The sequence below is a fragment of the Sebastes fasciatus genome, chromosome 3, assembly GCF_043250625.1.
Source record: "Sebastes fasciatus isolate fSebFas1 chromosome 3, fSebFas1.pri, whole genome shotgun sequence".
In the NCBI taxonomy this organism is placed as follows: domain Eukaryota; kingdom Metazoa; phylum Chordata; class Actinopteri; order Perciformes; family Sebastidae; genus Sebastes; species Sebastes fasciatus.
The window spans coordinates 7,117,937-7,138,458 of NC_133797.1; the positions used below are offsets into that span (position 1 = coordinate 7,117,937).

Consider the following 20,522-nt stretch of genomic DNA (forward strand, 5'->3'; position numbering starts at 1 on the left):
GACTGTTGTTTTAACACTGAAAATAAAACAATGTTGCTTTAATATAATGTCATATTGTATTTATTCTGTGTCCAAAATAAAACAGAACATGGTGAACTGAGACAGTTTGGGTACATCTGAGGTTTTTCAGGAACAATACCAGACAGACAGACAAAGTGATTCAGTGAAACAGAGGGCCAGTTATCGGTCAGCTTACGGAGAGTCTGGGAGTTTTCTCTGTGGAAATGATCAGCTCTGCCTTGTTTCTGTTTGGGCACAAGGTGATTTTAGAGTCATTGTTAATGAGAGGAGGAAACCGTAAAAGGGGGAGCGGGTGAACACTGTCCTGGCCAACACACTTTGGCTCTGAGATGGTGTGTTTGTGTCTCTGAACTGGCCCTGCTCAGACTTAACATCCAAAGGTGTGATTACATTCCACGGAGTAGATTAAGGTAGAGGTTGTGAGGAGCACACAGAGGAACATATATCCATTGGATCAAAGGTTCATGTAAATGTATGAATATTTGTTCCTGTTTGCCCACAAAAGGACATTAACGTTCATCCATTTCATCCAGAGGTCCAAAGCGGATAAATGATTGAGCTTCGCTCTTTGGGGAAAAATCATCCTCTTTGAAAAGAAGGGAAAAGGAAAAAGAATCCATGCTAATCCACCGAGAAGTACCCGTCACTTTATCCAAACCCAAACAACTTTGAGTCTGTTTCCACAAACCTACATGCGCCGCGAATCCAAGGTTTTTTCTCATCCACCTCTTTAAGAAGGATAAAAGAACAGGATGAGCGGAACTTAAACTGTACAACATATCAGAAAAAAACAGGTAAGGATAGTCATAACGAGGGTGAGGCGCCATGTACAGACCCTGAGGTGTGCCTGTTATTTACGTTTTCTTCGGAAAAAGAAGAAAGATTTGCTGGAGAACCAGGCATTTGGTAGAGAGCGAGGTCAGTCCCGCTCTCAGACTTAAGTGCATCGGTGCCACCGCAATGTCTTTTGGCTTTCAAAATAAGCGTCTTTTATGCAGTTTATTCCGTAAATGTACAAGTTTATCATTAATATCCAGGGACACTGCTGTGTGTGCAAGGCTTGTGAAGATTCTGAGGAGAAGCAGGAGGTCAGAGGAGAGGAAGGGGGTCGACGTTTGTTATCTAGGGTTATCTGGGTGATAAGGGCGCAGCTGTGGGGAAGGAGGCAGAGTTCCGCGGTGAGCCGAAGGGCGAGGTGGGCGAGAGGCGGCGGGGACTCGCCAGCAGGTCACCGTTGTGCAGCTTCCACAGCAGCTCCTCGTTCTCCATGGACAGGCGTTTGTTGACCTTGGACTCTTTCTGCAGCGTCTGCTGGAGTTTGGCCTGTTCACTGGACAGCTGCCTGCAGGGGGAGACAGGGAGACACACTGTGGTTGATATCTGGAAGAAGTGCTTCACACTGGTCAACAGTGCACTGTCAAAAGGTCAACTGAACTCACAAACAAGAGCTAACATGGTCAACCGCCCATGTGTGATCTAACAAAATACCCCCTGTATTAACAAATGTCCATGTGTTCACTGAAAAGCTGAAAATATTGATATTTTTAAACTTTTCTATAGTGATTTATAATCTTATAATTTTATGTTTTTTAGTGTTTATACTTTTTTAATTTATCATCATCATTATAGTGTTTATTTTACTGTATTTTATTTAATCAACATTTTATTGCTGATCATTATTATCTCTTTTATTTTATTAAAATTTCATTATTTTAATGCAATTTGCTTATTTTGAGGAGTTTCATCATTTTTATTTATTTATTTTTATTTCCTTGTATTTTATTATCTTAAATACCCATCTTTTATTGCTTTCTTATTCAATACACTTTTATATTGGTTGTTTTGGTGTGCATTAGTCTCTAAATCCATTTTTAACACTTCATTTTTGTCAATCGTCTGTCCAGCACTTTGAATTATTTGAAAGGTGTATATAAATAAAGTGTGATTGATGGTTTGAATGATTCACTGGTCAGATGAGACACTCATCACAGAATAATATAGATGCTGCATTCAGATTATTTATTCATTTCAGATTAATGTTAGTGTTAAACTATTTAACTTCAGTGCCTCACAATAAATACACTTCCTTTATGTGGCTGATGTTGGGATGAGCAATCGTCCCACCCAGAACACGATGTTCAATCTTACCGATTATGAGTTAATGTGAGAGAAGACCAAAGCACAGGAAAGCATGACTCATAGACCTTCTATTCACACCACACACAGTAAATGAATTCACTCATCTTAACTATTTAAATGTGCGTCAGTAAAACGCATACATAGTTTTAACCTGTTTATAGGCACCACTACCTCAGAGGGTAAAACCTTCTAACACTCGGTTTCCCAGGCAGGTTGAATCAACAGTAAGTGTCTTATCTGGTCCAGGTCTAATGGAGTCCTGAGGCTGCTGCTGTAAGAGCAGATGGTCAAACTGACACCTCTGCAGAGAGATGAGTCACCACCGCGAGTACGTACCTGGAGATAGCTTGATGTTTGTCCATCCTGGCCCTGTAGTCCTCGTTCTCCTGCTGGACCTTATTCAGACACTCCTCCAGTTTCACGTTAGTCTCCAACTGGGACACACAAAAGACCGGTTTGATGTATATGCATACATTCCTCTGAATTCTGTCAATATGTCTATTGAAGTCGAGCACAAAACATGCAGTATGTTTTGTGCTCGACTTCAATTTGCACAAAAAGTGAAGATATTCAAATTTGTTTCTGAATATTGGACTCTGACAGCATTTAGGCCACAGTGGGGCGACTACTATGTGGTAGAGAAAGACTGATGCCCACCCGTTTGTCCATCTCCATGAGCTTCTTCTCCTTCTGGTGCAGCTGGTTGTTCTTGATCTCCAGCACCACCTTAAGACTGTCCAGCTCCTGCTCCAGGTACACTGTATGGGAGTCCTTCTAGACAAACAAACAAGTTGGATCAGTAATACTGATTACAAGTCATGCTTATCATGTCATTATTGTGAGCTAAGGAGGCCTACTAGGAGGCCCATTTCCAATCCGGCCCCTCCACCCTCCCACTCCGTGGTGGAGTGAACTCCGTTTGTAGTCACACACAGGCAGCTCAATGAAGCACCCTTCTTTAAGCTGTAAGGTATAAATACAGCGGCCGGGATGGACTTCCCTCTCTCCGGCAAGAAAATAAATATCAGAGTCAGAAATACTTTATTGATCCCTGGGGGGGAAATTGAGTTACGTTTTGCTCCCGTTCTAGAATATAAATATAAATATATAAAAATAGAGAAATCATAATAAGAAATACAAAAAAAACAGTAAAACAGTGCAAATTATAATGCTGAAAAATAGGATCTATGTAAATAACATAAATGCATGCATTTATAAAAATGCAAGAATAGTGTGAAATAAGAATATTAGTTTAAATATACTGTATAAATACATGCAGTGTTAATGCCGGAGTGAACCAGATTATTGCACAGCTGATTAATTGCGATAAATTATTTCACTGTTGAGACAGTATTGCACAGTTGCAGATAAAATAAATTATGGAATTATAGCTCGTGATAGGGGTAAAAAATAATTTATTTATATATATATATGTATGTATATATATATACATACATATATGTATATATATATACAAACATATATACAACAATTAACAATCTAATGAACATGTCTACCGTTTTCTACTCTGGACAAGGGTATATTTGATCTTAAATACAATCTATTTACATTATGTTGTTGACATCTGTATGACAATAAAGTAAAATAAATTAAATGTCTATCAGTTTGAGCAGATTACAGTTTAAATGTTTATACCGGTAATCGAACGGAACTGACATTGGATCGTGTTCCTTGACGAACTCAAAACAGCAGCTGGTTAAGTCGGCATCGATGCAGCTTGCTGTTGGAGGGTTTTATAACCCACTTCCACTCTCAGCGAATTGGTTTGGAATGGCCCTTAATATGGCGGACCCTCCAAGCGAACGTGTAAACGGAGTGGATGTAGGTAGGGAGAGGGTGTAGGGGGTGGATTGGAATTAGGCCTAGATGTCAGTTCATTGGGCTCAAAATAAAGTTTGTGTGTGACTCTTCCAAAGCAGCAGGGGGAAGCAGAGAGACAGATTGAGACAGACCAACAGAGTCTCTATCAGTCTCCACTATAGTAACCATCTTTACCAGGTTCTTGTCACTGAGTATCAGCCTCCTCCTCTCCTCCTCTGCTCTCAGCTTCTCATTCAGAGCTTCCTTCTCTGCTGACAGCTCACATATTTTCTCCTGGTGAGAGGACGGAAGACAGAAGAATTACTGAGTGAACTGAGCTTTGGTTCGTACATTACATTTAACTTCATTTACAGTCCACACACCACATACAACTACATCATCTTTTCTATCCATCACCTTTAAACATCATCCTTTTATCCATCATCCTTTTACTTATCTATCTATCTATCTATCTATATTTATTTATTATTTTATTTATTTTTTAATCTTGCCTTAATTTGATTTGCACCCTGACTGACTGCCAGTCACCCCCACCCCTCTCAATCACACACACTGTACACAGTCACATGATATTGATATTGATCTTCGCCCAGATCGGTTGTTTTTTTAAAGTTTTCTTTATTTTTATTTTTATTTTTTACTTTACTTTTTTTTCTGTTTTTATTTCATTTTGTGTTATTCACATTTTATTTTATTTTAATTTGTTATAAGAAAAAAACAAAACTCTTCTCAACTGGCCGGGCATAGGCCATGCTGCCTCCCTACCGAGTGGGCTCCTCCTCCATCTCCTCTCTCCTCCCTACAATGATGACTGCTTATGGATAGAAAAGGGCAAATGCCCTGAACTCTCGACCAGGCTCACAGATATACGATACGATACGAACTATTTTCGTTAAACTATTCCTTAACAAAGCATTTCACCCTGAAGGATTGTTTCCTTCACAGGAGGATAATCAGGAAATGCTTTGCTTAACAATAGTTTAGTGAGCATAAGGCTCCGCTCTCCTTAACGCCAGTCCATTGAAGACTTTTTCTATTGCACTATGTACAATTCAGATTATCTTTTTGGTGAACTATTCCTTTAAGTACAGTATGTTTGTGGTTCCAGGAACGCTGACTAGGAAAAGTTTAACATGACAGCTCACTTTACTTTAACCACACCAGTGTCAGTGGAGTTTGTTTCATTAAGACGTTGACATTGTTGAAACTTTAAAGTGTGATTATACAGTATGAAGGTCTCTTACAGAGAGAGATGTTTCAGTCTCCTTCAGTGTTTTATTCAGGTTCTCCAGGTCTGTCTGCTGGATCCTCTTCAGCTCTGAAATAAACACAAACACACATTAGCATCAAGTGATGAAGCAAAATGGCTTATCAGTAATGACTCATCTTCAATGCATTCATTCAATATATCAAAGTAATTAATGCTTGAACAGTTAAACATAAATCCCTTTAGACAGTCCTCAGTGTTGTGAATGAATGTGTTCTGCTTGTAACAGACTATTTCAAAGGTGGTGGATGTATTTGTCCTGCACACACCTTGTGTGGAAGTCTCATACTGCAGTTTGAGCGACTCCATCTTCTGGCTGTGACTCACTTCCTGCTTCTTCCTCTCTGCTTCCTGTCGGCTCCTCAGCTCGTCCACCTGAAGGATGCAGGCGCAAAATCAGGGCGGTGCGCAAATGACTTTAGTAAAGCCAAGTGAAACTACTGTAAGAAAGGTCTGATCCAGTCCTTCACGTTTACTGGTAGTTTGTTCTCGTCATTATGTGGTTATTACACATATTTAGAAAAAGCATTGCGATTCTCTTGTCACAAATCTTTAGATTAGACAGAAACTTGAAGTCTGTGAGTCAGTGGGAGGTGAGAAACATAACATTAAAAGTGTAAACATGAGGTTGGAACATGTTTCTGGAACATATTTTTAAAGGCTCCTCTCTGATCAATGTAAAACTTGAGCCTCACATTCATGTTCGAGCTGCAGTCAGTTTATCGGTAACTGCAACCAACTGTATCAGAGATGTAACCATGGCGACGGTTATAAATCTCTGGCAGAGATTTTTTTTATGAGCAGCTGCGTGGTGTGTTCTGAATCTGAGCTTTGTGAGTCACAACAAAGCTCCTGTGACCCAATCAGAGTTCAGTGTGTGGAGGATGGGATGATCTAGTGGAGACACTCTGTTTCCAGTCAGAGCTCTCTGCAGCGTCTTTGGTGGGCGTGATTCCATCATCTCAGATAACAATGTTCAAGATTTAGAGATGATCAGACAAACACGCACTGACCACATATCAAACTGCAGACGTGTAAAAAGTAGGCTTCAGACTTGTAAAGCCCCCTGAGGCTAATTTGGGATTTGAGATATTGGGCTATATAAATGAAATTGGATTGAATTGAATGTTAGCTGCTGTCATTGTAAATGAGAGTTGGTTGAGGGAGTGTTGTCTATATCACCTGTCGTGTTCAACTCTGTTATTATTTCATAATAAAACTTGGTTTTATGGGAGAGACGCAGGCTGAACATTTTATGAGACTAACGGGCAACTTGTTACACAATACGCAGAAGAAGAGTGACTGGAACTACATTTGATTGAAAAATGTGTGTGTATGAGCTCCCACCTGCTGTTCCATCAACATGCGGCATTTGTCAGCCTCCTCCTGGTACGTCTGGTGGACTTTGTCCCATTCTGTTTGGTAAAAACTCCTCAATCTGATGCACACAGAGAAACATACAGTTAGAGACACGAGAGAGAGAGAGTAGAATCAGTGCAGGCAGCATGGTAACACTGAGGAGTTACAGTTCAAAAAAATAAAATCCCATGTATGTGAGGCTGAGTGTCCAGCTGTGAGCACATCTGCAGAGGCGAATCCCACACCTGTCCTCCAGCTGCACTAGCTCCTCCTTGTGCTGCTCCTCCAGCCTGGTCAGGGCCTCCTCCGAGCTGACGCGCACCTCCTCCTTCCCTTTCTGCAGACGCTCGCAGCACTGAGACGACGCCACTGGAAGGATACGGGAAGAGCAAGAAGGAAATGTTAGTCTGTACTTCTGATTGAAAACTCTTTAAGCAACCTTGAAAGTACCTGGACTCTGGGCTGGGGATCAATGTTTCATATGACATTTATGACAGTAAACGATTCTTTAATAAAGAATGTACAGTACACAAAGAGCATGATCTAACCTAGCATTAACATTTTATGAAACTCTTGACAACAAGAAACGACCAACAGTTAAGAAACTAGAATCTAGAAACTAAATCTAATGCAAAAATATATATGTATACAAATGAGGACCAACAATCTACATTTATTGGATCAAGTGCTGCTCCAAACAATGAAATAATCTGATCTAAAGAAATAAGCTGTTTCAGAGACATAAGGAAATCTTTTCATCCAACTAGTCCAGCGGGTCAGATCTGGACCTGAGAAGAATCAACAGTTTGGTACACAACAAAAGATCTCCGTTAGATGTAGAGTCAGTCAGCCATCATTGAGCTACTATGTTGATCATTTTCCATTTTACTATTAATCACAGTGTCATATCCATAACACACATTACAATCATCATCACATTATGTCAGTCCAGACTACACTGAGGTGGGACATGCCTGAAGCAGTCAGTGTCTCAACAGGTAATGAATAACATATTTTACTGTGTGTGTGTGTGTGTGTGTATGTGTGTGTGTGTGTGTGTGTGTGTGTGTGTGTGTGTGTGTGTGTGTGTGTGAATTCCTCAGCATTCCCTGAGAACCACATTCCAGTTTAATTACTCTGACAGCAGACATGAGATCCAACCCTGGAACATCTGCAAGTCAGCTCAGAAGTATGCAGCAGGACTCATTCCTCTCATGACTAATCTGAACTCTCACAAGCACATGCACGCTTCCCTCTGTCTTAACCCATCATCATCACACGCCATTTTGATTGAAGTCTGTTTCTAAAAAATATATATATATATATAAATAATAATAAAAAAATAGAGGGAGGACCTGGACTACCAAAGATCTCTGCCTCTCACTGCTTTTGGGTCATCTTCTCGGGACTCACACAGTTGACAGATTTTAAAGCAGTGATCTATGACTCAGTGCGTTATGTACTGGAGCAGCAGAACTGATCATCCACCAGCATATGGAGGCCATCACTTGAAAGGTACAATTGATCAAAAACCCCCCTGTACGCACACGTCGACTGTGCCTGGAATAACAATATATAACTGTGTGCTAACAACTGGCTGTAGCTGGAGCAGTTGCTGCTTCCCTCTGAATGGAGCTCTATAGTGAGAGTGAAAGCGCCTGTCACCATGGTGATGGAGACACAAAGCCAACGACAGCTGAGAGCAGCTTAAACACAAGCTATAGACCAGACAACACAAACTCTCTGTGTGTGTGTGTGTGTTGTGTGACAGCAGGTGCTTGGCAGGTGGTGGTGTAATATTATGACATCATGTTTCTTTTCTCAAGGGTGAAAATGTCTACCTGCAGGGGTCATTTCTGGGGTCGTGAGGGGGAAGGAGGGCTTTACTGCTGCTCATTCCGACAAAATGAAAACACGAGACTGAGTGAATGCAAGAAAAGTCAATGAAACAAATAAAACAGACCACGACCCGCTCTACCTCTGAGCCACAGCCGCCCCATAGGCCTACAAAGGTCTACATATTGTCTAGTACTGTGTCTGTAATGCTGCCAGTGCATTGCTTGGCTTTAACCAACTTCTCTCCTCCAAATTTAACACGTTTTGCTTCCAACCGGTGGTTTAGCTTATATTATACTCACTCTAGAGCAGGGGTCTCAAACTCGCGGCCCGCGGGCCAATTGCGGCCCGCAAGACGATATTTTGTGGCCCCCACCTTGATATGAAAGTTTAATGTTAGTGCGGCCCGCAAATTTTTTTTTTTTTTTATAAAGTTTTTTTTTTGCGGGCATTTTTTTCATTTTTATTGACAGGACAGTGGATAGAGTCTTGGAAAGGGGGGAGAGAGAGTGGATGCGGAAAGGGCCACAGGCCGGATTCGAACCCGGGCCGCCGCGGTCAGGACCAAGTCTTGTTACATGGGCGCCCGCTCTACCAACTGAGCTAACCAGGCGCCCTCGGCCCGCGAGTTTCATGTGAATGGCAGTTTGCCGCGTTGTGTGTGGAAGGTCCCTTTGTTGCGCGAGCCCGAGCTGAACGAACCTACCCATCACAGCGGGGTATATGGCTCCCGGGGACGGGCAATCGGCCGGGCTTGATGCAAGCAGAGAAACATTTCACAACAACTATGGCGGCGCCCGTGTAACATCGCATAAGCTTGATTAAAGCTTGATTTATACTTCTGCGTTGAATCGACGCCGTAGCCTGACGTGCACCTCTCCAGAAATGTAACTACACGTCGCGGCGACGCAGACCGCAACAGCTGTGATTGGTCCAGTCTGTCAGCGATGCTGAGCGGCCAGGACCAAGTTCTACTTCTCTCTGCCTCCATCTTTTCAATGTTTGTTCACACAAATCCACTCAGATATATTTTCTCTTTTCGGCGTTGCAGTAATGTCAGTAAAAGTTCTGTGGTTCAACAGTTATGAGCTCCAACTCCGCTCAGTTTCTGTTTGTAGTACAAGAAGAAGAAGAAGAAGAAGGAAACTCATAGAGACGCCGCCGCCAACTAGCGGTTTGGTGGTGTAATTGCAGAGCAACACAAACACAGCAGGCACAACTTTATTGCGGAGTGACACCAAGTGGAATGAATATATATCTTGTCTTTTTCAAAGCCTGCAGTGAAGAGAAAGGTTGGTGACGAGCACAGACAATTTCAGGAAAAGTGGGAGACGCAATAGGCCATGTTCAGAAGAACCGTTCATGTTCTTCAATGTTCCATTCATGTTCAGGACAGTTCATGTTCAGAAGAACCCATTCAAGTTAAAGAACTGTTAATAATGACGTTTGAGAAGATTGTTTGTTTTTTAACAAAGCTTTTTTTGTGGAATACCTGATGCGGCCCAGCCTCACCCAGACTCTGCCTCCAGCGGCCCCCAGGTAAATTGAGTTTGAGACCACTGCTCTAGAGGAAGAGCCACCGGGGTGTGTGCATTTGTAAAACTGTTTTCCATCTGTTCAAATTGATTGGTGTTCGTGTGTAGATTAGAACGCGCATTTACGACTACGCAAATTACGCATGTACAAATTTGTAAATCTTATTTTTCATCTGTGGATCATGTAATACACATGTGTGACCACATCATGCTCGAAGGAGACCCTGATAAAGATGTATGTTGGTCGCAACGCGTTGGTCATTTTAAACAATTATTGCCATGTAAAATAAAGGCATTTTAATTTTGTTCAAACACTACAGTGTGCCTTGGATTATTTTTGAGGGAGACTTGCATTTTGTACTTTTTTCCACCCATGCAATGAGCCCTCCACAAGACTGAATAAGCCCAATACACCTGAAGGAATCCAAAGAGCACCTGTATGTGATTACCACAGAGACCCAGCAGCGCTTCTACTCCATTGTCTTCACACACATGTGTGACCATTTTGAGATAATTACACTTCTAATAGTTGGTTACAGTAACCACCTAACATTACCGAACGAGACGGGAACAGGGAACGTATTTCTCGCAAAGTCTCCCGTCACAGGCTTGATTTTTTTAAAGCCTGAAAACAGAGCCATGAGGAGGTGCAGAAGTCTAGTTTTCTCTCAGGGGGGGGGGGGGGGGGGGGGGGGGGGAACAGCAGTGGTCTATACTTTGACAAAGGTCAAACACGCAGTAAAAGAAAAGATTATAGTCTCTGCAGCTCAGAATGATGGACAGAGGACAGTGGAAAGAGAGGGGGCTTTAGAAAGAAAGTGATGGTGAAGAGGAAAAGGCTTTCAGGATGTGCTCTGCTGCTGTGTGTGTGTGTGTGTGTGTGTGGGTGTGTGGTGCCTGGCATGTGCAGCATGCATGCGGTGTGAGAGTGTATCAAATACTCGAATATACTTAAATTACAGTCATGGTTATTTATGCATGTGTGTGCGCGTGTGTGTGTAGACATGCATGCATTTCATGTTGCTATGTAAATATAACACATATAAAGTGCATGTGAACACACACTATACTGTATGTGTCACCATGGTGTGGTATCTTGACTGTCGGCGGGTGTGATCTTTTATAATCCTGTTGTATCAGCCAAACAGGCAGAGCTGCTACTGACATGATACACACTCCCAGCTCTCCACACATGTGCACACATACAGTACATACCAGAATCAGTTAGTATATAGCACACAGAGCTTAATGTTATATTTAGTGGATGTCAGATTCAGATCTCCAAATAGAAACCTTAGCCAGAGGGACACATATGTGAAGACATATGTTCTTGTTTAAGATCGTGAACTGAATTATTAGACGGTCTACATACAGTTTGTGAGAAGATTCAAGTAGATCACTAATACAATCTATTCACCTGCCTGGTTTCACTTCTTTTCTTTGTTTGTAACCATCGAGGTTGAACTCATGCATCGTCTCAATGACAGTTAAATGGCAGACAGCCAAGCTGCTGAGGAACACACCTCAAACACACACACGTATGATGGACAAGAAAACTGTTTCCTAATCATTTTCTGAAAACTCCCCATCAGTCAGTGCCATGTGATCTATTGTTATTGAAGGATTACTCATCTGCTGCAACCAAAAGATTGGATTTGAAATAAACAAGTGAATATATGATCAATATTGAGTTAATTGTTTGAGTTTTTGTGACTTTCATAATGTCACAAAAAAGCAAAGCAAAGTAGTTTCCATCAACTGGTTTGGAGCGAATAAACTCCGCTACAGCAGATTGGTCAGTATTTGGCGCTATAGGCTACATTAAACAGAGTAGAAGAAGCAGAGGTTGCGAACCGGAAACAAAACAGTTTGAATTGTTCTTTCGTGTCAGCTCGTATTGGCCATGTTTCAAGACAAGCATTCACATGTTATGGGAATATCTGGGAAGACGCCAACAGCAGAAACAGCTCATCAGTCATGTGAGTTAAATGTTCGCTCCGTCAGAGTTAATTCGGCAAAGGCGTTTCCATAATCCATTTAGCGCATTAACTCTTTTTCAACAAAGACAAAAACTACCTCAAACAAGGGGCAAAACCTTTTTGAGCAATTTCAAAAACTCTAAATCAAAAACTTGATTTCTTCCCCGGAGTGTTTGAGCTTTCTCGTCTCGCAGGTATCCATGGATCAGGGTTACACCTGGATCGTGGTTGTGTCTGCTGCCTGCTTGACACCCACTGCTACTATCATTATTATCAGCCTTTTTATTAGTAGTAGTAGTCATATTTCTATTATTATTACAGCTATTATTTCTGATATTTCTATTATCACTCTATCACATCCACTGCTATTTTATTATTATTATTAGTCCAATTTGTATTGAATTGAATTGAATGGAGGAAGTTTCCATACAGCTTTTCTAATGTGATACTTCATAATGCGAATAAGAGTATGTGAATGGAAACATGGCTAGTGTCAAATAAAATGTGGAGACTGCTACAGGCTCAGTTTTCTGGATTTTTGAACCTGTTTTATAGTAATTAAACTAATGTCTCAAAAGTGAAATCCTACAACTCCAATCCAAATAACTCATTGATGTTATTGTATAATGTACGAGTCCTCGTGTGCACATAAAAAAGTCCTGGAAACACAGGTGCACAGAGCAGATGACAGATGTGTTGACAGGTTGCGGCCTGTGCAGAGGAGCAGCTGCAAGTCAGTATTACAACAGAAATAACAGCAGCTTTTGAATGGCAGTTGACCTGTCCTTGATAATGTAAATGGACTTTTGCATTTATATATATAGCGCTTGTATGTGTGTGTCATATGCAAATGCACGAGAGACAGAGAGAGAGAGACAGAGAGAGAAAAAGAGAGAGAGAGACAGAGAGAAAGACAAAGAGACAGAGGGACAGTCAGAGAGAGAGACAGAGAGAGACAGAAAGAGACAGTTCAAACCAAACCAGTCAACCCGGGTTGAACCCTGGTCAGGACAATTCAGATACGACCTGGGTTACACCCGGGAGCAATGAATACCAATTAGCTCAGGTGTTAGAAATGGGAGGGGGGGGGGTTACACCTCTGGAGGACTACAGGTTATTAACGCGGTGTGTTTCCGTGTAACGTAACGGCGGATGTCTCTCTCATTCAGCAGCCTTGTTATGTTCGTTTAACGTTACACTACGTTGTCTCAGAAACAGAGAGAGAGAGAGAGAGAGAGAGAGAGAGAGAGAGAGAGAGAGAGAGAGAGAGAGCATGATAGTGTGTGGATGTGTAGAAAGATGGTCTCTTACCCAGCTCGTCTCGGAGGTTTGCCAGTTCTTGCGACAGCCCCTTCTTCTGCTTCAAGGCCTCCTCGCGCTTCACAGAAGAGAAGATGAAGAGACTCAATTTAAAATAAATATGAGCATCAGTGCACACTGAGGCTGTGTCTAAAACAATTCACTATTCAGTACACTATGTTTTACTAGTTGTACTTTTCACAGATAAGTGATGCAATCACTGGATTCAAAGTTCACTGCAGGAAACATTCTTAAAAGGTCAGCTGTGGTTGTGAGCAGGAATGTAGTAAATCAGATAAAAGAGCTAGTGGGTTCCCAAATATTACAGCAAGCTTATGGACAGAGGGTGAGCAGATCCTGTCTTGTCTTAAAACAATCATGGATAAAAAACTAAAAACTTGTACTGCTCACAACAGCAGCAGCAGCAGCAGCTGTAACTGACCTGAAAACATAAGGAAAGGGCTTCCTAGGCAAATAAAACTTGTAAAGGTCCCATATCATGCTGATTTTCAGGTTCATACCTGTATTTTGTGTTTCTACTAAAACATGCTTACATGCCGTAATGTAAAAAAAACCCATTATTTTCCTCATTCTGTCTGTCTGAATATACCTGTATTCAAGCTGTGTCTGAAACGCTGTTTTAGTGCATTTCAATGGAATTGCAACAGAATTGCGTTGCCAAGCAACAGTTTGGGTCCATGTTTACTTCCTGTCAGCTGATGTCATTCACATACACTGCAGCAGGAAATAAACTGAGACACATTTAGAATGTTCACATTTAAAACCGTGAAATAGTCTAATTATTGTAGATTTGTGACATCACAAATAGACAGAAATCCTGACAGCTTATTTCAAACGCACAATTTCTGAAAACGAGTTGTGTGTATTTCTCCGTATATTGAGCATTTCGATACCTTCACAGTATTTATAACGCACTTAAACCTGCTTTATAATATAAAAGATATGAAAATCTTACTTTTTACAATATGGGACCTTTTAAGGTGAACTCCAATTAAGAATGAACAAAGAACATCTTGAAAAAAGCCTGTGATATCACATCCCTGCCCTGAAGGAACAGGAGCATACTGTTAATTTAACATACTGTCTGTCTCGCTGGTTTCCATTCTTTACCTCCAGTATTTATATTCATTTCACTCTCTACCACACACACAGACCAACAAACACTTGATGAGCGTAAAAAGTGCACTGCTGCGCTCCAACACAGAAAACACAATATTACCATTCTTTAGTCCCACACCATTCACTCTTAGCACACACACAAACACACTTAGAAAATACCAGCAGCTTTACAACAGGAGTAGTGGAATTTACAATGGAAACCGAACGGTTGTGCGCCTGCCTTCTTACACACACACACACACACACACACAAACACACACACACACACAAACACACATACACACACACACACACACACACAGAGCCATAAAGTCCATCTGTTGTCTGAGGGGTGAGTAAAGTGAAAGAGCAGACTTTACGGACGGAGGCAGCAAAGAGTGGGAACAGAGAGCCTAAAGGTCTCCAAGGTTTTGAAAAAGTGTGAAATAAGAGAAATATTTGGAGTGGTGAGAGAGAAGATGATGGTGAGAAAAAGATATAAATAAAAAAGAGTTCAGGCCCATTATCATGACATTCATGATCCAAATGAGACAGTCATGGTTTTCTAAACAGTTTGGTCTGAACACCAGCAGCTATACTGTAATGTGACCAATGTGTGAAAATACATGCGGCTGGCTTCCTGTAAAATGACCCGATTGTAGAGCAACTTCTTAATCCCTGACCTCTCCAGAGAGTTGATCACGGCTCGGACTGAGAGACCAACAGAAGTGAAGAGACTGAGAAGAGCACTAGCAGATGGATCTAAAGCAGAACCACACACACACACACACACACACACACACACACACACACACACACACACACACACACACACACACAAACACACCTTGCGTTTCTTCTTGCGCTGATGAGGGGGGACCTTGCTGGGCTTTGCATGGGCTTTGCTGGCCGTGGAGCCCATGTCTCGGTGAATGAAGACACAAACACCCTTCAAAAATGTCTTCGGTAGTTCCTCTCTCTCTCTGTCTCACTTCCCTCCCTCTATGACCAGTGAAAACACACACTCTCTCTCTCTCTCTCTCTCCGTCCTCCTACTGAACGGGATACTCCCTCTCTCTCTCTCTCTCTCTCTGTTACTGACTTCCACTCCTCCCACTCTACCTGTTCACCCTGTCCTCCTCCTCCTCCTCCTCCTCCTGCCTGGACACTGTATGATGGAGGAATGTGAATTATTTCTGCACTACCTCCCTCTCTTATCTTTATTCTTATCTCCCTTTCTCTTGTTCCCGATCAGTCGTTTATACTCAAAACCGGTGTATCTGCATTTAATCAGGCCTCACTTCTCGTCTCTACTCAAGAAAGTTTACAGGGACAATTCCTTTCCAACTAGCACAAACTCAAAGTTTTACAGCACTGAAGACAAGAACAAAAGAAAAACATATTTTTAAATTCAGGTTAGTACTCGTCTTTGTTTTCGTCTTGTCAAAGTACACCATAAAACCCTACTAACATTTTTAACTTAAAGGGACTATTTGTAACTTTCAGAAATGCTTGTTAACAGCGACACCTGTGGCCGTTAAGTCCACGAAAATCAGCGCCGGCCTCGCGCTTGCACCATCTACATAGACATGAACGAGCATCGCTCAAAACAGTGAGGCGACACACGGTAGCTAAAACCACAATATCACTCTATATTTCAGCTGCTTGGCAGTAATGTTAGCTGACTAGACGAAGGTCTCTCCATGAATCACTGCTGATCCTAGTGTTGGCTTTTCCTGCCTTAGCCCCGCAGCGAGTAATGCTGAAGTGAAAGCCGGAGGGAACAGGGGAGAGACCGGCACCCGGTCGGAGACGATAACGTTACTCGTTGCGGAGCCCCGTCACTTCACAAGACACGGAAAACCTCCGTTGGTCTGGAGGAGCTGCAGCATTTATTTCTGCACAAACGTTAACTGTACATTCACTAGATATTCTCAGAGCTAAACTAACTCTTCTGCAGTGTGTAGCGAGCGTCTATGAACGTGAGGTGGAGCGAGAACGCGCGCGTTGCTTGAGTGAAGACAAGCAGGCAGAGGAGTGGTCTGAACAGCGTAGCCACACGCAAGCGCGCATGGGATCGCGACCCGGTAGATTTATATGTGTAAAAAGTTATAAACAGTCCCTTTCACAAAGTGAAACTTAACATTGTGAACACGCAGACAAACAACAAGTTGTTGGTTTCATACAGGACACAAACAGCACTCTCCGGATGAAAGCCCTGTGTCTGTTTGACCCATTCATCAGCCCTCCCACTGTCTGTGTGTGTTTTCACTTTATACTACGTCACCACACTCCTGGCGCACTTTCCCAGAGCGTCTAATATTGATGGGTTTACATTGCAGCCTGGTGCGTGGATATTACACGCTGAGGGGCGTGACAAAGTGTCGGTAAACCCACAGTCCCACCCACAGTATCAGCCACAGCCCACTCACAGTCCGAACCTACAGTCCCACTCACAGCCCACACACAGGGAAAAGAGGTCAGTTTATATTCACCAGTCACCTTTTAAGTGTGTAGGACAGATTAGATAGCATTGGTATTCATACTTTAGATAAACACACACACACACACATGCACACTATCTCAGACACGCATATCAAAGAGCTTCAGGGCTGAACTGCAGCTGCTGCATTCCTCCACTCCTCCCTCCCTCCCTTCTATCCATCACTCCCCTTTCACCTCCACTTCCCACCAGGCCATCCATCTAATCAATGAGGCAGTCAGGAAGGCTCCTCACTTGAACCCTCCGAAAGCTCTCTCTCTCTGTCTCAGCTGACACTCACAGTGTCTAAAGAGCTGCTGGGAAATAGTCACAGAAATGGAGCATATATCCATTCTGATCAGGCCTCCGTTATGTCACAGTTAACAACCACATACTGTACTGTTCGTGTGCAGGGTTGTTACTGCTGATAACAGGTTAGTGAACAGATAATGAGCTACTTTCCCTCAGAGAGAGACACGCAGGCAAGACATATCTGTCCTGAGGACAAGTATGTGTGTGTGTGTGTGCCGACATTTGTCAACTTTCAGGTTTTATAATTTGCTTCAATCCTGTGGTTTCATTAGGAGAGCATGGGCACCCTGACCGGTCCCCATACGCAACAAACTGTGAGGCACTGTGTGTTCTGACACCTTTCTATCGGAACCAACATTAACTTTTTCAGCAATTCTAGCTCCAGTAGCTCTTCTATTGGACCGGACAACAAGGGCCAGCCCTCGCTCCCCACGTGCATCAATGAGCGTTGGGTCTGACCCTGTCGCCGGTTCACCGGTTTTCCTTCCTTGGACCACTTTGGTAGGTCCTGACCACTGCAGACCGGGAACATCCCACAAGAGCTGCAGTTCTGGAGATGCTCTGACCCAGTCGTCTAGCCATCACAATTTGGCCCTCGTCAAAGTCGCTCACATCCTTACGCTTGCCCATTTTTTCTGCGTCCAACACAAAGTTGTGTGTGTGTGCTTGTATAGTCCCCTGAGGTCTCACTGTCTAAAGGCATTAGTGGTATTCTGTCTGTTATGCTTTCAGCATGACTGTTCATCCAGACAGAGAGAAGAGAAAGAAGAAGAAAGTTCAAAGTGACAACAGATCGATCCAAAGTGCTGAGTATATAATGTATATATACTGTATATACAGTATACACTATATACTGTATATACAGTATATACTGTATATACAGTATATACAGTGTATACTGTATATACTGTATATACAGTGTATACGTATAGCTACAAACAGTAGGTTTAAACAGAGGAAATGGGTCTAGATAAGGTGCGCCCAGCTGAATGACAGTTCTTGTGTTTGTGTGCATTCATTTGTATTTCACATGCTATTATGCACCACAAGCATAAAATCACTATAGTCCCAGTAATCGGACAGCAAATATTTACTGAGCAGCCAATCCATGTCCGGGACTCTGTGACTGGCACATCCTGGTGCCTGAATGGACCAATCAAAAGCGTTCAACTCGTGAGGAACTAGCCCACTGCAGTATAAACTGACTCCAGTCATGTTTAACCCCCCAAAACACCCATATCTTTTACTGCAATTATTTGGCTGTACCATCATCATCATCACTTTGATCCAACATACCCAATGGAGGAAGAAGTGTAAGAAGTGTGTTTATACCAGGAATGAATAACAGAGTTACATTCATAAACAAATATACAAATCCGTCAGCACACAAGTGTCACCCAGCAGCAGGATGTCTGTTGTTGTTAATGGCAGCTAGGTGTGGACTAAAACAAGCCTCTCCTGCTGCCTCAATACTTCACACTAAAACAGGCTATTACTCCACTCCTCCTCTACAAGCATGTCAATCAGCACCTCAGAAAAAACAACCTGAATAAATCACCAACAACCCGTGAGTGATGCTTTAATTATAGGCTGTACGTAGGTGCTTTGCCAAAGGGGAAGGTTGGCGTGCAGATAACTGATAGTTTCCCCTCATTAACCTCCTTGAAGCTGCACTAGACCGTATTCTGTTTACATGTACAAACACATCCACCTTATCTGCCTTTAAAGTGGCGTGGTGCTATACGGTGCAGAAGAAAGAGACCCAACCCCACTAAGTGACGCTGTAGATCCACCGGATTTGCAAGAAACACATTATCATTATTTGTGGGGGAACTCTCACTAACAGGAGGTACAATACAGGCTGCATCCAACATCATCAAACAGCAGAGCAAGTTCAATCCAGAGAAAACGTATTTCAAAAATAATGCTGAACTGATCCTACTACAGCACAGCAACACAAAACAGAAAGACACACTTTAACAACCATGCTGGAGGTCCAGTGAGAAATGACATACATAATGGATAAGCATGCATAGAACAAGTAGAGTATAACATGGTGGATTTGTTTACTGTGTCAGTAAACATCAGAGGAATCCCCTTATTAAAGCTGAACAAAGCTTTAGCTTGCTTCAGCCAGCAGGCGTATAAGGCACAGCAACTAAAATGCTGTCCTCGACACTGAAATCAGCTCACTTCTGATGCTTTGAAAGCCGACACAGGTCACAGCTCAGATCCAAAGGATTTTGGGGGGCACTAACTAACAAAATGAAGAGGGTGTATCTCTGTGATCACTGTAGCCGTCCAGATATTAACTGACAAGCTGAATGGAATCTGGTGTTTACATGTAGTCTTTACCAAAGTCTTACAATTTACAGTTACCTCTCACTGCCACCAATATATCAAATCTAGAGTTCAGGAAGTAGGAACTCCAAAAAGTCACTGCAGTGTGCTCAATATGCAAATCAAGCAGCTTGGGCTGATTCCTGCATGGCCTCTCTTTTCTTGCCAACACTCCTGAAAACTGCTCTTGCAAAACATAACAAATCACCAACAGCAGCACTGGACCATTGCCATTTTTGTTTGTCACAGTGTGCTCCTTCTCTGCATTATTTAACATTGAGGCCAATATTACAATGTGCTAAACATCTGTCCCCCCTCATGTTTTTTAAATAAATATAAAGGATGGAAGCTTTCACTCCACAGAGTGGTGTAGCAGCAGTTTGGTTAACATAACAAGATAAGTGACGTACCTCAGTGAATAGATGTTGGATGACTGTAGCCAGAGCCTCCACTCTCCTATTCCCCTGGACGAGCAGCTTCCTCAGCTGGTTGATGGCCTGGTTCTTCTTCTCTGCCTGCTCTTTGCTCTGGTTCTGTTTAGCAGCGACCATCCGGTCCGCCACGGCAGGCCCGGCCACGCCAGGCTTGGATGCATTCTGTAGACGGGACCCCGTTTTCGGGCTGGATCTTGACCCGGCTTTTGCTTTGAGCCCATGACCAGAGGCTCCAGTGGTGCCTGAGCCTGTGTTGGTGGTATCAGCGGTAGGCACTGGGAGAGCTGTCCTCACAGGTGCATTAGCATTCACCACGTCTGGTACCTATAGCAAGAAAAAATACCACATAACGTCTTCAGTAAAGACACGAGTCAGAAGACCTGATTGTTAGGAAAAGATATTAGTTCGACAGGTAATATGATTCTGAAGGAACCCAAATACATTTCTATTCTTCATGATGTCCGCACAAGAAGAGTCATCTTTTTAAAATGTTGAATCACATTTTGGAGATAAAGTCTTCATAACTCTTTTGCTAACATGAGAAGAAGAAATATGTAG

General features: G+C 42.5%; 1 protein-coding gene across 4 annotated transcripts in view; it reads right to left on the reverse strand.

Moving 5' to 3' along the window:
- Window positions 1-37: 37 nt before the first annotated feature.
- LOC141763721 (uncharacterized) overlaps window positions 38-20,522 on the reverse strand; it is a 63,867-nt gene continuing 43,382 nt past the window's right edge. For 3 of the 4 annotated variants that reach the window (XM_074628426.1, XM_074628409.1, XM_074628416.1), the window contains exons 9-18: window positions 19,941-20,288; window positions 13,290-13,356; window positions 6,874-6,997; window positions 6,617-6,707; window positions 5,539-5,644; window positions 5,247-5,320; window positions 4,177-4,275; window positions 2,818-2,934; window positions 2,497-2,594; window positions 38-1,363 (exon numbers count right to left, since the gene is read on the reverse strand). In XM_074628426.1, the coding sequence (XP_074484527.1) occupies window positions 1,150-1,363; window positions 2,497-2,594; window positions 2,818-2,934; window positions 4,177-4,275; window positions 5,247-5,320; window positions 5,539-5,644; window positions 6,617-6,707; window positions 6,874-6,997; window positions 13,290-13,356; window positions 19,941-20,288 (1,338 nt within the window). In that variant the 3' untranslated portion in view covers window positions 38-1,149. The remainder of the gene's footprint in view (window positions 1,364-2,496; window positions 2,595-2,817; window positions 2,935-4,176; window positions 4,276-5,246; window positions 5,321-5,538; window positions 5,645-6,616; window positions 6,708-6,873; window positions 6,998-13,289; window positions 13,357-19,940; window positions 20,289-20,522) is intronic. The other variant, XM_074628434.1, reaches the window with a different exon arrangement.